The sequence below is a fragment of the Pollachius pollachius genome, assembly GCF_949987615.1.
Source record: "Pollachius pollachius genome assembly, chromosome: 7".
In the NCBI taxonomy this organism is placed as follows: Eukaryota; Metazoa; Chordata; class Actinopteri; order Gadiformes; family Gadidae; genus Pollachius; species Pollachius pollachius.
Window position 1 is genome coordinate 5,751,545 of NC_136940.1, and position 17,261 is coordinate 5,768,805.

At 37.3% G+C, this 17,261-nt stretch overlaps 2 protein-coding genes across 2 annotated transcripts; both read right to left on the bottom strand.

Annotated features, from left to right (window-relative positions):
- Nucleotides 1-832: 832 nt before the first annotated feature.
- On the bottom strand, nt 833-9,914 carry LOC307077842 (5-hydroxytryptamine receptor 3C-like; the record flags this gene model as incomplete). Its single annotated transcript, XM_079739316.1, has 14 exons — nt 833-1,379; nt 1,586-1,786; nt 2,095-2,305; nt 2,755-2,915; nt 3,069-3,238; nt 3,809-3,915; nt 4,326-4,370; nt 4,469-4,629; nt 6,932-6,947; nt 7,960-8,192; nt 8,281-8,466; nt 8,568-8,778; nt 8,955-9,109; nt 9,800-9,914. 14 exons carry the CDS (start codon nt 9,912-9,914, stop codon nt 1,087-1,089), a joined length of 2,265 nt encoding a protein of 754 aa, XP_079595442.1. The 3' UTR covers nt 833-1,086.
- Nucleotides 9,915-14,039: 4,125 nt separating this feature from the next.
- LOC307078110 (5-hydroxytryptamine receptor 3E-like) lies at nt 14,040-17,104 on the bottom strand (the record flags this gene model as incomplete). The annotated part of the gene is made up of 9 exons (XM_079739724.1): nt 14,040-14,323; nt 14,447-14,632; nt 14,735-14,945; nt 15,116-15,270; nt 15,438-15,607; nt 16,009-16,115; nt 16,265-16,309; nt 16,624-16,787; nt 17,074-17,104. 9 exons carry the CDS (start codon nt 17,102-17,104, stop codon nt 14,040-14,042), a joined length of 1,353 nt encoding a protein of 450 aa, XP_079595850.1.
- Nucleotides 17,105-17,261: the final 157 nt, after the last annotated feature.

Sequence of the window (17,261 nt, forward strand, 5' to 3'; positions counted from 1 at the left end):
TCCATTTGTAAAACATTACCCCCTTAAATTCCTATTCTTCTGCTTGGAGTTTAAGATTATTATTTAGTGTTTATAATAAACGTATGTACAATCCATCATTGTTCATAGTCTCTCTTGTCCTGTTTAGGATCATTATTATTATTATTATATAAGTGCATGGCAGTTTTTTTTTAAAAAAACAGCTGTCAAACAGCTATGCTGACCTAGTTGTATGACCAGTGAAATGTTTAGCATCTATTTAACATCTATGACTCACTAAACAAATGATCGCACTGCATTGTTTGGATAGATGACGAGGCAACCCTTCACCTTGACCCAGTTTGCAATGGGAGAAACTGTAGCATGTAGCATGAAATGAATAGCATATAGCATGAGATGAAGGGGTTAAGATCTGGAACTTGCAATTTAATCAAAGTTGATTGACGGACCTTATTGACAGATGTCACAGCCCTGCTCATTGTCAGACCTTGAACCCTCCTGTTCGTGTTGGCCTGGTAAAAGCCACCTCGACGGCAGTGAGCCATGCCTCAGCCATGTTGTTTGGGAGTGTAGTTGGCTTTGTGAACTGACGTTTCATCGGTTTAAGATAACATGACTACTTACCCTACCCTACTCCGGTATATGCTAAAGAAAGCATGTCTTATAAACTAACATTGTTGGTAATTATTCTTGGTTTAAAGGTAAATATGTCGGACCGTTACTGTGAATAAAACTACAGATTTCTCTGGGTTTGAACATTGTTGGAAACAATTAGGATAATGTTAATACACAACTCAACAAAGGATTCGTCATTTTTTGATATTTTAATGCAGACATGTAACATATTGTTATCAATCCGTCTAGACAGGCCTATATATCTACCAAGCGAAAAGTGAACGATTGTGGCAAATGGGATAATATTCTACACACCAAACCATTCATGAAACATCTAGCCAGATACTATACAGCAAATCCATGGCTTATAACAGACACACTTTACCAAGTTAGCTACCACCTTACAAAAACACAGCATATAAACAGAAAACTCTGATAAACTACCAAAACTAAACTACTACCGACTACTAGGACAAAATGTTTGTATTATTCTTAGAGCCACAGAAAGGTGACACACAAGAAGCTGGAGAGTACGAAGATAAAATAGATTATGAAAAGCAGCCGGTCAATCACCAGCCCTATCTTGGCCCATTCCTCCGAGGTCTGTGTTCCCTGGAGGTGGTTCGCCACCTGAAGACGGATGGAGCGAAGGTCCTGGCTCAGCCTCCTCAGTTCCTCCATCACCTCCGGATCACGGGCCGGTTTCATTGGCTGGTGCTCAGTTGAGTTGAGCCAAGACTGTATGGCTGGGTTGTTATTGTCCACACTAGTTACTACTTGGATATCTGGGAAAGAGCAGGGTGAGAAGAAAATACAAGTAACATAGAGCACAGACAGATGGCCCTTATTATCAAATCACTTATTGTTATTTGCCTAATTGTGAAATGTATTTTAGAGTAAAGAGACAGCGATGGTGTTATAGGTCAGCACAAAGGATAGTGGAAAGTGTGTTAAGTGTTTTAATTAGCATAAAGACAAAGTCTGTGCTTACGGTTGGGGTTGAGGTGGACTGTGACCTTGTTGCTTTGGGGTTTAAGAGGTAGGCAAATGACGGGGGCTATGTACTGGAGCACCAGGATGCTAACCCAGCGAGGTACTTGTTTTTCGTTACTGGAGTTCTGGATATGGATGACAATTATGGTCTCTAAAAGGCTGGCCACCATCAGGGAAAGACTGAGGGAGAGGAAAACATCTGCAGAAAAACAATGCACAACTTATTTCTCTGCAGCCAGGCGAAAGGTTTTCCTGATGATTCAGGATGTATGACATAGGGTTTTATTATATTATAGCATATTTATTATTAAAGCAAATAGCATAAAGCATATCTTTTGGGAAAGCTGCTTTAAAATAGCAGGTTTCCAAAAGACTATATCTAGATGGAGCATAATTCACTTTATGAAATATGTCCTAGGCTTTGGAACAATGAGGGTAATTTGAACGTGAAAAAAATAAATAAAAAAGGTTGGCATGGTACAACCACATGCAAGTAGAAACCCTTACTGATGATGGGTATGGTGTTCCCTGTGATGGGCAGCAAGTCATTCATCAGCAACAGGAAGACGGTGTAGCCTAAGATGAGGGTCATCTTAAAGGCTGAGCGGTCTACACTCTGTGGGGGTAGCAGGAAGCTGAAGAGGTCCACTGTGACCAGGAAGCAGCTGGGGATGATCAGGTTCACCACATAGATAAGGGATCGACGCCTTATCACAATCTATTGGGAGAAAAAGAAATAGTGCACAAGGATTCTAAATCGTATCAAAAATGAACAGGATGAACTTGAAAAGGAGACTTTATAGGTTTAAAATACATTTTTGTGAAATAAAATGTTTTGCCTTTGGGCAGATTCTAAACTTTTTTAGCCAAAAACAGGGAGGTAGCGTCAGTTTTTTCCTAAAAAGTTCCTTCAATGACCCAAATTGTGACTTAATTGGTCCTCATAAAATGCAGATGCTATTATGATAGTTGGATAGGTACATCAAATTAACAAAACATGCTGCTGTGGGTTTCAGATATTTCGTCTCCTTCGAACACTCAAACAATTACAATGCCTAAGAATTTAATAAAATGTTACATATGATGTCATGTGTTGTCAAGTTAATCACAGTAAACTGTATATGATCCAAGTATTTCAATTGAACACTTGAAATAAGCTTTACTTACATTAAATCGTACCTCCTGGTAACTTCCTTCCTCTAAATTTAAAATAGATGGAGCTGCTTTAATATCTATGAGCTCCCATTCTCCTTCAGTCTCTAAGACTTCTGTGGACTCATTCAGAATGTCTTCTGCTGAGCTGCCCATAAGCACACGGATATCAGTATCTGAAAACGCACATGAACCAACAATAATAGTTTCAATGAGAGACCATATCCAAATCTGCCGTATCTCACTTTGTCCATTTGCCTTATACGTTTGTTTTACTATTTGTTCACATTGATTGATTGTTTGATTTGTTCATTCAACCAAAGGCTTACCAAAGTGCAAGTAGGAGCCCAAAGTCAGGGTGCAGTTTTGGACGTCAAAGGGGAAGTTTAGGAGTATTAGATTGCAAGAGCTCACCACTCTGAGTGGTTTATCATCGTATATGTGACCCCTGTTGTCTAGGTAGACGTAGGGAGTGAAGGGGGACTGGTCCTCATCCATACTGTAACATAATTGAATTAAATTAAATACTTTCTAATAAAATAAATAAATTGGAGAATAACACTTATCAACGTGTTGATTACCACATCCATTTCATGCTTCAGAATCAAAGCATAAGTCACATCATTAAGACTGGCGTCGTCTTAAATAAGACTAAATCAGCATTCATATTTTTGTTTAACGTATGAGCAATAAATAGAGGAGTTGAACCTAATAAATTGTTCCATGAAGCAAGTTAAGGGGTACATATTATAGCACCAGGTGTGAGTTTGATTAGCCGTTACAAGCCGTTTTGAAAATCGGCATCTTCTGACATCACATGTGGTCATGTCCGGATGTATGACGGAGAGATGAGCAACGTTTGCTACAGTCCCCTGGGTAGGCTGCTAGACTGGTCTATCGGGCACCCGGATGTCAGAAAAGGCAGATTTTCAAAACGGCTTGTAACGGCTAATCACACTCACACCTGGTTGTGTAATATGTCAGCTTTAAACTTCATTCCATTTTTCCTTTAAATTGCTTTGATTGATCTGTTAAGCTACTAAATTAGCTTAACCGTTTTGAGACTTACAACTCTGATATGTGGATATCTGGTATCCACAGGTTTTCACGTAGGAGAGTAACTCGATCTGAACCACATTCCTTTGCATCCCAGCTCAGACCCTCAATGTCCCACTCCTACGGAAACAGTTTGAAAGCATTCTTTTGCGCCATTATTGATAACCTCTTTTGTTTAATAGGTACAATTGTCAAAGTGACACACATCACTGATACAAAAAGTGTTAACAATGTACACATTCAATGAAAACAATGTTTCGAACTGCACTGCTTTTGAAAAGCAGTCACACAGTTGCAAAAACGATCCATGTATGCCAATGGTTCTCAAGAGCTAAGCACCTGCTAGTGTATACAATAAAAAAAAAGATATCGTTTTTGTATAAAATTGCTATACAAGCTCGCGAAAGATGGACAAAGTCAGAGTGGTTTTACAGAAAAAGTTGTACAATGGGACCCATCTAAACTGTAATTTGAAAAATTGCACAACTATTCATACTAGTCAATTCATGAATTAAAGCGTATTTACTCACTTGTACAAGCCATAGGAAAGTTGTAAGTAATTGTGCCTTTTCATTCTAGATGAGAGAGATTGATTTAGTTACACCATGATTTAACTTTAATATATATCTGAATCGTCAGTTAAAAATGTGCTTCAACAAAATAATGCACTTACTATTCCCAAAATTCCAACCAAAGTGATAGAGACCGAGACATTTGTTGGTGTTGCAAAGCTTTTCACTGGGCGTAGATGTTTCTTTGTAAATAACGTTTGGGCCAGTGCATCAAACAGGGATTCAGGACTTGGACTGGTACAATTCATGGCCTCTACCGTTGCTGTATAAATTGACAGCAAGCAGTACAAGGTTTGGTATGCTATATAATACTAGCTATAGGCTACTGAATGATTGCGGTTGTTCTTCTATGTTGTATGCTAGCACATCATTTAAACAAAAAAGTAATTGTTTCTGTGTTAATGTTTGTGTCTCTTTACCATTTAGAAAGACACAAACTACCATTAAATATGTGCAACCTTACAATAAAAATAATTTGCCTTACCACGAAGCAACATCAAGCTGAAAGAGATATAGTTAATGCCTTTTTTCATATCCATTATTAAATGAGTCCAGTGTATTAGATCATGGGTCCAACCAATTTGATTGGATTCACACAAGGCCAAATGTTTTCAGCAAAATGTAGTCTTCTGTAGTACCTTGGAATTATGATAGCTTTTTGTAATGCTTTCATTGTGTCAATATGTGACTACTATCAGGTATTATGTATTCTGCGTGGTATGTCTTCTGATTGGCTGTCTAAAATGTATTTGCGTTGAAGACATTTATTAATCCGGTTTGCTTAAGACAATAGACACATCCTTCAATAAATATCACGAGCCATCTTTTACACGTTAGCCTACTGCTGCCGAAATATTTTTCCAGTGTTTTTCCATTTTGCCACGATTATGACAAAATGGTTAACAGCATTTAACAACAACAAAAAATAAGACATGAACGAAGTTACCGGCATTGCTGCCATAATGTTCAGCTTGCCTGGGCAAACACGACAGCTTTTGGGCATTGTATTTTCTTTCCTCACGGCCCGTATAGGCCTATTCAAAGTCTGCTGCTCCACCACAATAACTCTATACAAACCTGTGAAAATTTCTTAGCTGGAAATAAACAACCCAGGTACCCTCTACTCCCTTGCAACAATGGGGTATTTTCTAAATTCAACACAAGCTCTATTACAAAGACGTTCTCAAGTTTATTTTCCCGGAGGAGATAAATCTTTAGTTGTCTTTGATTGTAGTTGGGGATTCGGCAGATTGTATGGACACAGGTAGTTTGTTCCACCTTCAAGGTATGGAATATGAAAATATTCTTGGTAACGCTTTATATTAAGGTCCTTGTACTAAGCCTTAGTTAATATCTAATAAGACCTTATTATATGATCATCAATAAGTCAATAAGTCAATAACATAATAAACATGTTTATTGTGAGATTATAAGACTTTTATGAACACTTATAAGAAACATACACAATTATACTTTTATAGTTGTTAATAAACGCATTACAAACCCATTTATTGATTCTTACTAACTTACCTATTATGTCATTCTTAGACCTTTACAAAGTATTTTTATGCTTATTAAGGTTAATAAGTCCTTTATTAAACTGCTAATTATACATTTTGCAGGTAGACCTATGAGATCTAAAGCGGGAACAATTTAATAAGTCCTTTAATAAACCCTATTAACAGTTAATGATTACTATATGTTATCAAGGTTGATAAAAGGTAAAATAAAACACACTTTTATACAGCTCTTTTGAAAAAAAAAAAAAAAAAATTAAAAACTTCAGAATGTATTCTTGAACATTAGCTTTTAAAGGTCCCATGGCATGCTACTTCATGAATGGTTTAATATAGATATTGGTGGGCCACTAACACATTATTTGAAGACGTTCCCGAAATTCAGCGCTAAGTAGATTGGCGAACACAGAGCTTGTGTGTTGCTGATGGATGTCACAATCTCTGTGTTCGTCAATCTACCTATCGAGTCTTTAAAACAAAATGGCGTCGACAGGTGATCTACTGATGGTATTGTGTGTATAAAATGTCCTTTTTAATAAACAATCTGTACACTTACAAAGTTCTCAATGCCTTGTTTTATATGTTAAGACCCTTATTATACTACCAAAGAAGTGTCGGGCTACTTTTAGCCTTTTAAGTGGTTTAAAATAGCGATTTAGTTTTTACCATAACCAGTGCCCCCATCGTTCCAAGTTTATAGCGTTTTGATAGAATCGGATAAAAACAGCGTCTATATACAGTTTTTGTGCTCCAAAACGAATGTTTCAACTCATTATCATACAAAACATATCCCAAATCCATTTTACATCGGAATTACCCTTTAAACTTACCAAAGAGTCATTCTCCAGTTCTGACCTCTTCCTTATCCATGTTCTGTGCTTATCCATGTTCTGTGCTTGTTCCTGTCTTTTGTCGGTCAGTTGTTGGTTTGGGGTGCTTGTGATGATGATTCCAACATGTTCTCCAAATGTTCGTCAAACACTTCATCAAGCATATGAGTCAAGCCATCATCCACTTGCATAAACAGAACTTCCGGTTTAAAATTACCTCCAAAATAAAAAGCCTTTAGAGGAAATATTATATGAGGCACAAAACAGATCACACTCGCTCAACATGTGCAAACTTATTAACCTTAAGCATTGTTCCCGCTTTAGATCCCGTACCTGCAAAATGCATAATTAGCAGTTTAATAAAGGATTTATTCACCTTAATAAGCATAAAAAATGATTAGTAAAGGTTTATCAATGACATAATAGGTAAGTTAGTAAGACTCAATAAAAGCGTTTGTAATAGTTTATTAACAACTGTAAGAAACTCATAAGACTACTATTAATGTTAGTAAGCAATCAATAAATAGTTAACAAGTTTCTTATAAAAGTGCCTATAAAAGTTGTATAATATCACAATAAACATGTTTATTATGTTATTATTAACACTTGTAGATTGTCTTAACACCAATTAATGTTAATAAGCATATAATAAGTATCTTATTACCTATTAACAAAGGCTTAAGGACCTTAATATAAAGCGTTACCATATTCTTAACTTTGAATGAGTGGCATGCAGTTCCTCACACTACTCTTTAGTCGACCACAGAGGACAGCAGGTATAGTTTGAGATGTGGAATTGATCTAGTACGCATGAATGACAACATTATGAATAAATGAATTGAACTTGATGTTGACCCCAGGGAGCTAGTGTGGTGATATGTTGAGTGGCATGATTTGTCTCTAACAATCTTAACTGTGTAGTTAGCCTAAAAGCCTTGTTTTCAATATCTGCTCTGGTAACCATAAATAAACAATGCAACTTTTAATTATATTTTACATGTTTTATTAAGGATTTAGCATTTGAGAATAATAATGATACATCTTTAAAATTAACATAAATTTAAGACCTTAATCGTGTATTGAACCTCAAATCATCAATAATCACAGTAACTCAATTTATTAAAATAAAAAAACAGTTTAGGGTTAAATATAACGACAGTCTACAAGGAAAACTTCTGATTCTGAAAAATGTTTCTATCGTCAGTCTGATTCAACCCAGATCCAGATCATAGTTATAGAACTGACTGATATGAAGAGCGTGTAGAGCCCAAACAGGAAGCGATCAATGATGGAAGCCACCTGGATCCATTCCTCAGTGTTCTGGTCTCCACTCAGCTGCTGGTCCACCTGCAGCCGGATCGCCCGGAGGTCTCTCCCCAACTCTCTCAACTCGCCTGGGGTTGTGTCTTCCAGCTCCAGTGGCATTGGAGGAGTCTTACCAATTTTGATCTCCTCCCTTACAGCATTGGGATACATGTCTATATTGGAGAGATGTCAAGAAAAACTTTTAGTTTGTCTTTGTTTTCAGTGTCAATATAATCATAACTTAGCCTAGCAACATCTTACCTGTTGATTTGTCTTTTGTTGGCTTTGGAGGCAGACCAACGCAACATCCCAGTTTTTGAAGGACCACTACTCTCACCCAGCGGGGGACAGGAGCAAGGCGACTGGAGCTTGAGTGGAGGTTGGTGATGAGGATTGTCTCCAGCAGGCTGGCCACCATCAGAGCCAGGCAGAGAGAGAAGAAAACATCTGAGGATAAATAGGAGAGAGTGTGAGTGTGCTGGTTACTTTTCAGTTCAAGCAATAGAAGTTCATTTTAACTTCCAAGTGAAGAAATGAATCCCACTGACTTATGAGTGGAATGGTGTTGCCTGTGACCGGCAGAAAGTCATTCATAAGCAACAGGAAGACGGTGTAGCCTAAGATGAGGGTCATCTTAAAGGCCGAGCGGTCAACACTCTGTGGGGGTAGCAGGAAGCTGAAGAGGTCCACTGTGATCAGGAAGCAGCTGGGGATGATCAGGTTCACCACATAGAGAGTGGACTTACGCCTCAGACCAATCTATGGAGTTTAACAAAAAGACAGTTCAAAGTCAGACCATTTAAAATAGTATCGTTATTTATCGTTAACTAGTTCCTTTAATCTACCCTGTCCACCAGTAAGAAGTACAGTTGTTTTCCTTTTGTAATCATAAAAAAATATTGTATTATTCCCTTACATATAAATAGTAAACATACGTGAAATACGAGACGGTCAAATTGAAGTCCAGGTCGCTCTTCTTTATGAGCAGTGATATCTATTAGCTTCCACTCCCCTACAGTAGTCATCACAGCCAATGTATTCTTCATAATCTCTTCAATCGGTCTGTTGAGTTCAACCATGATGTCCTTGGCTGACGGGTTGAGAGAGCATTGAGAAGAAGAAGAGAGCACAGGATGTTATACAACTGTACGTGAGGGGAAAATAAACGTATATCCTAAAAATATAAGTTTATTTAATTTAACAAAAATTAAATTACAAGGAAGCTTGTATGGACATTACTGATTGGCTAATCTTGAACTAGCCAATCCATCCTGAGGCAGACTAATAAAGGTATTGTTATGAAAATGTAAAATATATTTTTGTTTATCTATGTGGTGTCTTACTCAGGGTTTCTGCAGGTTTCAACAAGTTAAATTTAAGACCTTTTAAAACCATTATGAATGCAATTTAAGAAAAGTAAACAGAATTCTGAAAATAATTCTTACTTTAAAATTAGAAATCTTTTTATTCTGACGTTAAAATCAGAATTATGAGATTAAATTCAGAACTCCCAAAAAGATTATCATATTTGGCCCTAATCCTCTTCCGTATTGCAGCGCTGTTCTCAAGCCAGATCTTGTTGAAGTTGCATTTACCCATAGTGGATGAAATTAACGTAAACAGAAACAATGCACTAATGCACAGTTTGCATTAGTGGTTATTGATTCCATAATCCAATACAATTTTAGGATCTGTCACAATCGTATTTAAGACATTTTAAGGCCAAAAATTATGATTATTTGATTTTTGATGGCCACGGCCATCTCGTAACCATGCTTACTTGTGTGGCTGTAGGAGACAAAGGTGAAAGTGCAGTTCTGGACGTCGAAGGGGAAGGTGTAGATGTTCAGTCTGCAGGAGCTTACCACTCGGACTGGGCTGTAGTCGTAGATCATGCCATCAGAATAGACATGTACATAAGGCACAAATGGGGCTGTGTTTTTAGACACTCTGTAAGACAGCAAAAAAATAAACATTTCATATCAAAGGCTTTTTTGATAAGATTTGATTGGTTCGAGAAGTAACAGTGATTTAGGAAAATAAATATACGTTGGGATAATAGCAAAGGAATAGTTAAATTCACATTGTGTAGATCATTGGAGCTTATGTGTAATTTACTCTCAGTTTTTTTCCTTTAAAATGGATCGTGCCTTACCATAAGGTTCAAAATAACATAAAACAATGACACCATTTGAGCCATATGTTTTGACTCTGTGTTTCACACCTAATAATTGTAGTTGTGCATGGATCTTACAATTGATTCATGACCATATCTGGTGTCCAAAACCGCCGTCTAGGTAGCGTAATCTGGTCGGTGCCACACTGCTCTGGATCCCAGCTGATGAACTCATTCTTCCATCCCTTGAACCACAAATTATTTCATGCATTTGTCCGATTCGCTACCCTCAGCAAATAGGTGTTTTAACTATAAACAATGGATTTCAATATACAATATGATATAGTGCTTTTTAATATAAATATCCAGATAATAAGTATGGCTATTTCGTTAATTCGATTTTTATGCTCACAATGTGTTGCCAAATATAAGTTGTCAAGAGTTGAGCTTTTTCATCCTGAAAAGAAAGTAATTGCAAATGCCATGTATCAATCTTTAGTAGCCAACTGAATGTCAAATATGAATCTCTGGCTACAAAGGTGCAGAGATATAAAGGGCTTTCTTTCAAAATGTTGCTTAGGTCCGAAATGCCATTTTCATACATAGTCATATTCTATTTTAACATTTATTAATTGCTCACTTTCACAATTGAAAAAGACAAAATGCTTCTTAAAGGATAATACTTGAGATTTAAGTTCACAAAGTCATTATACCAACCCAGGTATATACACAGGGAAATCAGTTAATTCATTTGTTTTATATAAATATTGTTTTTATATATCTAAAACAGAACATACCACTCCCAGAATGCCATACATGGTAAAGGATACATAGACTTCTGTGTAATTATTGAAGTTTTTGACAGGTCGTATGAAGCGTAAATCAAAGACTGGTGTCAGTGCTTCCAGCAGGGCTAGATTGGTGGGTTCAGAACAGTTCAAGGTCTGAGCTGGGGACAAAATTAGAAAAACAAAAGTGTGGCTAACGTTTTCTTCACAAAAACTAGTTGTTGCCATGTGTGAAATGATATATTTATTTTTTTAATGATGCGTGTAAATTAATATTTACTCAAAGACACATACAAATTGTCAAGATTTAACTGTCCTTCATAATCCAGTAAAGATCTTGAAAATGTTATATCATGGATTTAGCTCACATACCAGATATAAAATACCATTGATATAATAACATGTATGTCATTTTTCAGAAAGCATAATATGGTTGCTGGGTAAAGAAATGTAAAAGATCTCCTTTGTTTTTTATTTAAAATCATGTTACACGTAAAAATGATTGTTTCCATGTAGCCTACTCACCTTGTGTGACAGAGAACATAATGAAAACCATGGTCAAAAACGACATGTCAGAGAGCTGAAGATTAAAGAATTAGTGTTAACAACAGAAAACAAACAAGCAATAAAGAATTCCAAATGGCAACCAACGAGTCAATATTACATTGTGTAACAACCACAGCTCCCTCAATATGATCTATACTCTTAACCTTCAATTCAAAGTGTTTAGCAGCCATTATCTTGCAATTCTCAGCTCTTCCTCGCTGTCTTGGTTCTAATGAAATATATCTGAATAAAATAAGAATCATAAGATTATAACAGCAGAATGTTTACATTCTAGTAGTCAATTGATTGTACAAATTGTAGCCAAAATTAACCAAATCACAGAACCGTGGATGCATTACCTACCTGGTTGAAATGCTCTTGCAGTTTTCTAATTTGCAGTCACTACAAAGATACATATATATAGCATTATTCTGTGTTAAGCGTGACTTGAAAACCCCACTTGTACAAATCAGGTGGTTTGTTCTGCACAGTGCGTGATAAATACAAAGTAGGGTGTCAGACACATTTGGTAGTTACAGGAAACCAGAATGTAGCTAGATGGTGAAAAGCTACCACAACGGTATCAGATTCCCCAAATCCATCAACATGCAGCTGTGTTAGTATTGGGTTTGGCGTCACAAATGTGTAGACACCCGCATAAGGCCAGTCTGTTCTGTCTCGTCCTGTTCAGACCCTGTGTAATGTGTGTATTTTTTGTGGTTTTCTCCACCCATTATTCAGTCCTCACTATTGAAGTTGCTGCTCTTTCTGGAAGTGACCACGGAGTTATCATGTGAACATGTCACTCTTAAGATTGTAAAGGGACTGAATTTATGCAGCGCTTTTCAGACCAGTGGCCACTCAAAGCGCTATTTTTGACTACATCCGCAGTCACCGCTGCCCACACACTCTTCAGAAGTCGTTTGCTTTATTTGGTGAGGGGACCTGAAGTGGATGACATCAACAGTACGCTGTTGTTCCAGAATGACTGTTCTGTGTCCTCCCTTCCTCAAACATGCAAAGTCCGAACTACCAAGTATGCCCAAACCTGCCGTACTTGTTATTGAGAATGGCCCACGCTAAACCATGCTGAAAGAAGAAATTACTGGGTATCGAGACATGCTTCTTCAACTTTATACTGGTAGTTTAATGTAAGAGCAAACATACTTAGCAGCACACGTCTACAACACACTAGAGGACATATACAGCATGTCCAGCTGAGGGCGCTCCAACACTATATATCTTGTATATTGTAATAGATGCCAGTACAGTACAAGAGCAGACTATTCTCTAAACTAATAAATAACCACCAGCAACCGGATTGCTTATGAGGTGAGTGTGTGCATACCCATCATGTAGTAACAGACACATAGCCATTGATAGTAGTAGTAATATATAAGGATAACGATTCATTTTAAAGCCTTCACAATGCATATTTACCTATTTTACAGAGCCACACATCCCTGTTCAGACAACTGAGCAGGATATATAGTGGGGACACAAGCAAACCTTTTAAAAAGTGTCGTGTTTATGTGTGAATTGTTTTAAAAGTGTCTGCTTCTGTTTGGCTTCTATCCGATATCTATTTTCCATTAGACACATTTTTACGACAACTTCAATGCAGTACACTGCATTTTGCACTGCTGTGCCCGGTTCCAGGGGTACGCTAGGTGGTTCCCATAGAGGAAGGGGTACAGTCCTGCCCTACACTTCCACCTAGCCTGAGCCAGTCTCTCTCTCTTGTTTGTCAGTGTTTGTTTGTGCCTTTGTGGTCCAGGCTCCGACTATCTTGTCCGTCGCCCGCGTCATCTGCTTATTCCACACAGCGGCGATAACCTCTTCCAACTGTGTATTTAAACCCTGGCTTCCCATCCACTCATTGCCGGATCGTTGGCTGTCATTAAACGTCAGTAAAACTCTCGGGCATTTAGAATTACAGTAATTTTCTAAGGTTTGCTGTCACCAAGTATTTTTGACCGTTGAAATTGTTCTTTGTCTTCCAGTTCCACATACTGGTGTCCATCTTATCTGGTTACCTGCCTGCCTGCCTGCCCATCTATCCGCCTACACTGTCAACATTTCCATTCAGTTATTCCCTGTCATGTTATTACAACTGATAAACTCCATTCAAGTAATCAGATTGTTTTCAGCATTTGGGGGATCGGACCGTAACAAGGCTTTTGTTATTGATTTGAATGAGTGCCTCAAAAGCGACAGGAGAATGAATTAAAGCTCAGACATAATGGCATCTTAAACAATCATAACTTTGTTTTAAGCCTAAAAACCTTGTTTCAATATCTGCTCAGATTCACACAAACAATGCTACTTTGGATTTTATTTTACATGTTTTATTAAGGATTTAGCATTTGACACAATAATAATAATAATAATAATAATACATCTTTAAAATGTACCTTAATTCAAGCCTTAATCGTGTATTGGACCTCTAATCAAGAATAATCACACTGACTAAATTGATTATAAAAACAGTTCAAAATATATTAAAATAAGACTGCAAAGAAAATTATGTTCACTATATTACCTAAGTGAAAACCTTCTAAAAAACGTTTCTATCGTCTGTTTGAATCAACCCAGATCCAGATCATAGTTATAGAACTGACTGATATGAAGAGCGTGTAGAGCCCAAACAGGAAGCGATCAATGATGGAAGCCACCTGGATCCATTCCTCAGTGTTCTGGTCTCCACTCAGCTGCTGGTCCAGCTGCAGCCGGATCGCCCGGAGGTCTCTCCTTAACTTTCTCAACTCGCCTGGGGTTGTGTCTTCCAGCTCCAGGGGCATTGGAGGAGTCTTACCAACTTTGATCTCCTCCCTTACAGCATTGGGATACATGTCTATATTAGAGAGATGTCAAGAAAAACTTTTAGTTTGTCTTTTTGTTTTGGGTGTTTGTCTATTGGTGTATGAGGTTCTTCAGTCTGTCGATATAATCGTTATTTAACCAATGAACTCCATACCTGTTGAATGTTCTTTTGTTGGCTTTGGAGGCAGACCAACACAACATCCCAGTTTTTGAAGGACCACTACTCTCACCCAACGGGGGACAGGACCAAAGCGACTGGAGCTTGAGTGGAGGTTGGTGATGAGGATTGTCTCCAGCAGGCTGGCCACCATCAGAGCCAGGCAGAGAGAGAAGAAAACATCTGGGGATACATTGATGAGAGTGTGAGTGTGCTGGTTACTTTTTAGTTCAAACAATACTTGTTAATTGATAACCTGCCACTGAACAAAAGAGTACTACTGACTTATGAGTGGAATGGTGTTGCCTGTGACCGGCAGCAAGTCATTCATAAGCAACAGGAAGACGGTGTAGCCTAAGATGAGGGTCATCTTAAAGGCCGAGCGGTCTACACTCTGTGGGGGTAGCAGGAAGCTGAAGAGGTCCACTGTGATCAGGGAGCAGCTGGGGATGATCAGGTTCACCACATAAAGAGTGGCCTTACGCCTCAGACCAATCTATGGAGTTTAACAAAAAGACAGTTCAAAGTCAGACCATTTAAAATATTATCTATCGTTAACTAGTTCCATTTATTTACCATGTCCGCCTGGAAGAAATACATTGTTTTACCTTTTTAATCATGAATAAATCATTTTATTATTCCCGAATATATAAAAAGCAAACATACGTGAAATATGAGCTCGTCAATTTTAAATCCAGCATGCGATTCTTTATGAGCAGTGATATCTATTAGCTGCCACTCCCCTACAGTGCTCATCACAGCCAATGTATTCTTCAAAATCTGTGTTATCGGGCTGTTGAGGTTAACCACGATTTCCTTGTCTGACAGGTTGAGCAAAGCATTGAAAAAGAGGAGAGAGCACAGGATGTTATACAACTCTACACCAAAAATACAACTGCAATCTGAAAGCATAACCATGCTACCAGAATGCAACCATAATTACATTAAATCACAAGCAGGCATTTCAGAGCATGTGTGTGTGTCTTACTTGTGTGGGTGTAGGAGTTGAAGGTGAAAGTGCAGTTCTGGACGTCAAAGGGGAAGGTGTAGATGTTCAGTCTGCAGGAGCTTACCACTCTGACAGGACTGTAGTCGTAGATCTTGCCATCAGAATTGACATGTACATAAGGCACAAATGGGGCTGTGTTTTGAGAAACGCTGTAGAAAACAAACATTTGACTCTTCTTTCGAGTAATGTTTACATCTTTAGATATGAGATCAGTATTATTATTATTTTATATCAAAGTTATATCAAAGGCCTTGTATTGCATATAAGGGATCACCATGTCACCACTTTTACCTTTAGATTTGATTGGTTAGAGGAGTAACAGTGATTTAGGAAAATAAATATGTTCCTTAATTCAATAGACATTTTTCAACTCCTGAGGTTCACATAAATTGGGATACAAGCAATGGAATAATTTGGTTCACATAGTGTAGATCTTTGGAGCTTAGGCATTAGCAGAATTTATGTAACAACATAAGACAATGAGAACATTTGATCCATACGTTTTGTCTGTGTTTCACACTTAATTATTGTAGTTGTGCATGTATCTTACAATTCATTGATGACCATATCTGGTGTCCAAAACTGGGTTCTAGGTAACGTTATCTCTTCTGTGCCGCACTGCTCTGGATCCCAGCTGATGAACTCATTCTTCCATACCTTGAACAATAAACACCAAGCAGATTGGCGTTATTACTTTAAACAATTACTTTAAATGTATTTCAATACAATATGAAATAGTGTTTTTTTTAACAGAAATATCCAGATAAGGACTATGGTTATTTCGTTTATTTGTTTTTTATACTCACAATGTGTTGCCAAATATAAGTTGTCAAGAGTTGAGCTTTTTCATCCTGAAAAAAAGTAATTGCGAATGAAGCGTATCAATCTTTAGTAGCCAACTTTATGCCAAATATGAATCTCTGGCTACAAAGGTGTAGAGATATAAAGGGCTTTCTATCAAAATATTGCTTGGATCCGAATTACCAGTTTCATACAAAGTCATATTGTTTATGTTGTTCTTTAACATTTATTAATTGCTCACTTTCACAATTAAAAAAAAATACCACATGCTTTTTGAATAAAATTTGGAGATTTAAATTTGCAAAGTCATTAGCCCAACCCAGGTAGCTATCCTTCTTTTTAATAGTTATAAAACAGAACATACCACTCCCAGAATGCCATACATGGTAAAGGATACATTGACTTCTGTGTAATTATTGATGTTGATGGCAGGTCGTATGAAGCGTAAATCAAAGACTGGTGAAAGTGCTTTCAGCAGGGCTAGATTTGTGGGTTCAGAACAGTTCAGCAGAGGTTCCAAGCTATGAGCTGGGGCAAAATTAGAAAAACAAAAAATTGAATGGTGGCAAATGTTTTACTTCACAAAACTAGTTGGTGCCATATGTGAACTTATACTGAATGAACAACCCAAGTAGACTATGAAAATTATCTTTTTTTACATAGCATTGATATAATAACTAACGGAATTTGTCAGCATACCTAATATGGTTGCTGTGGAAAGAAATGATAAAGATCTCCCTTCATACATATTTGATATGTAATGTTTTTTATTTAAGAACATAACGCGTAAAAATAATTATTTCCATGTACTCACCTTGTGTGATAGAGAACAGGATGAAAGTCATGCTAAACAAACACCTGTCAGATAGCTGCAGATTTAAGAATTTGTGTTAACTACAGAAAACAAACAACAAGCAATAAATAATTCCATATGGCAGTAAACGAGACAATATTACATTGTGTAACAACCACAACTCCCTCAAAATTATCTATACTCTTAAC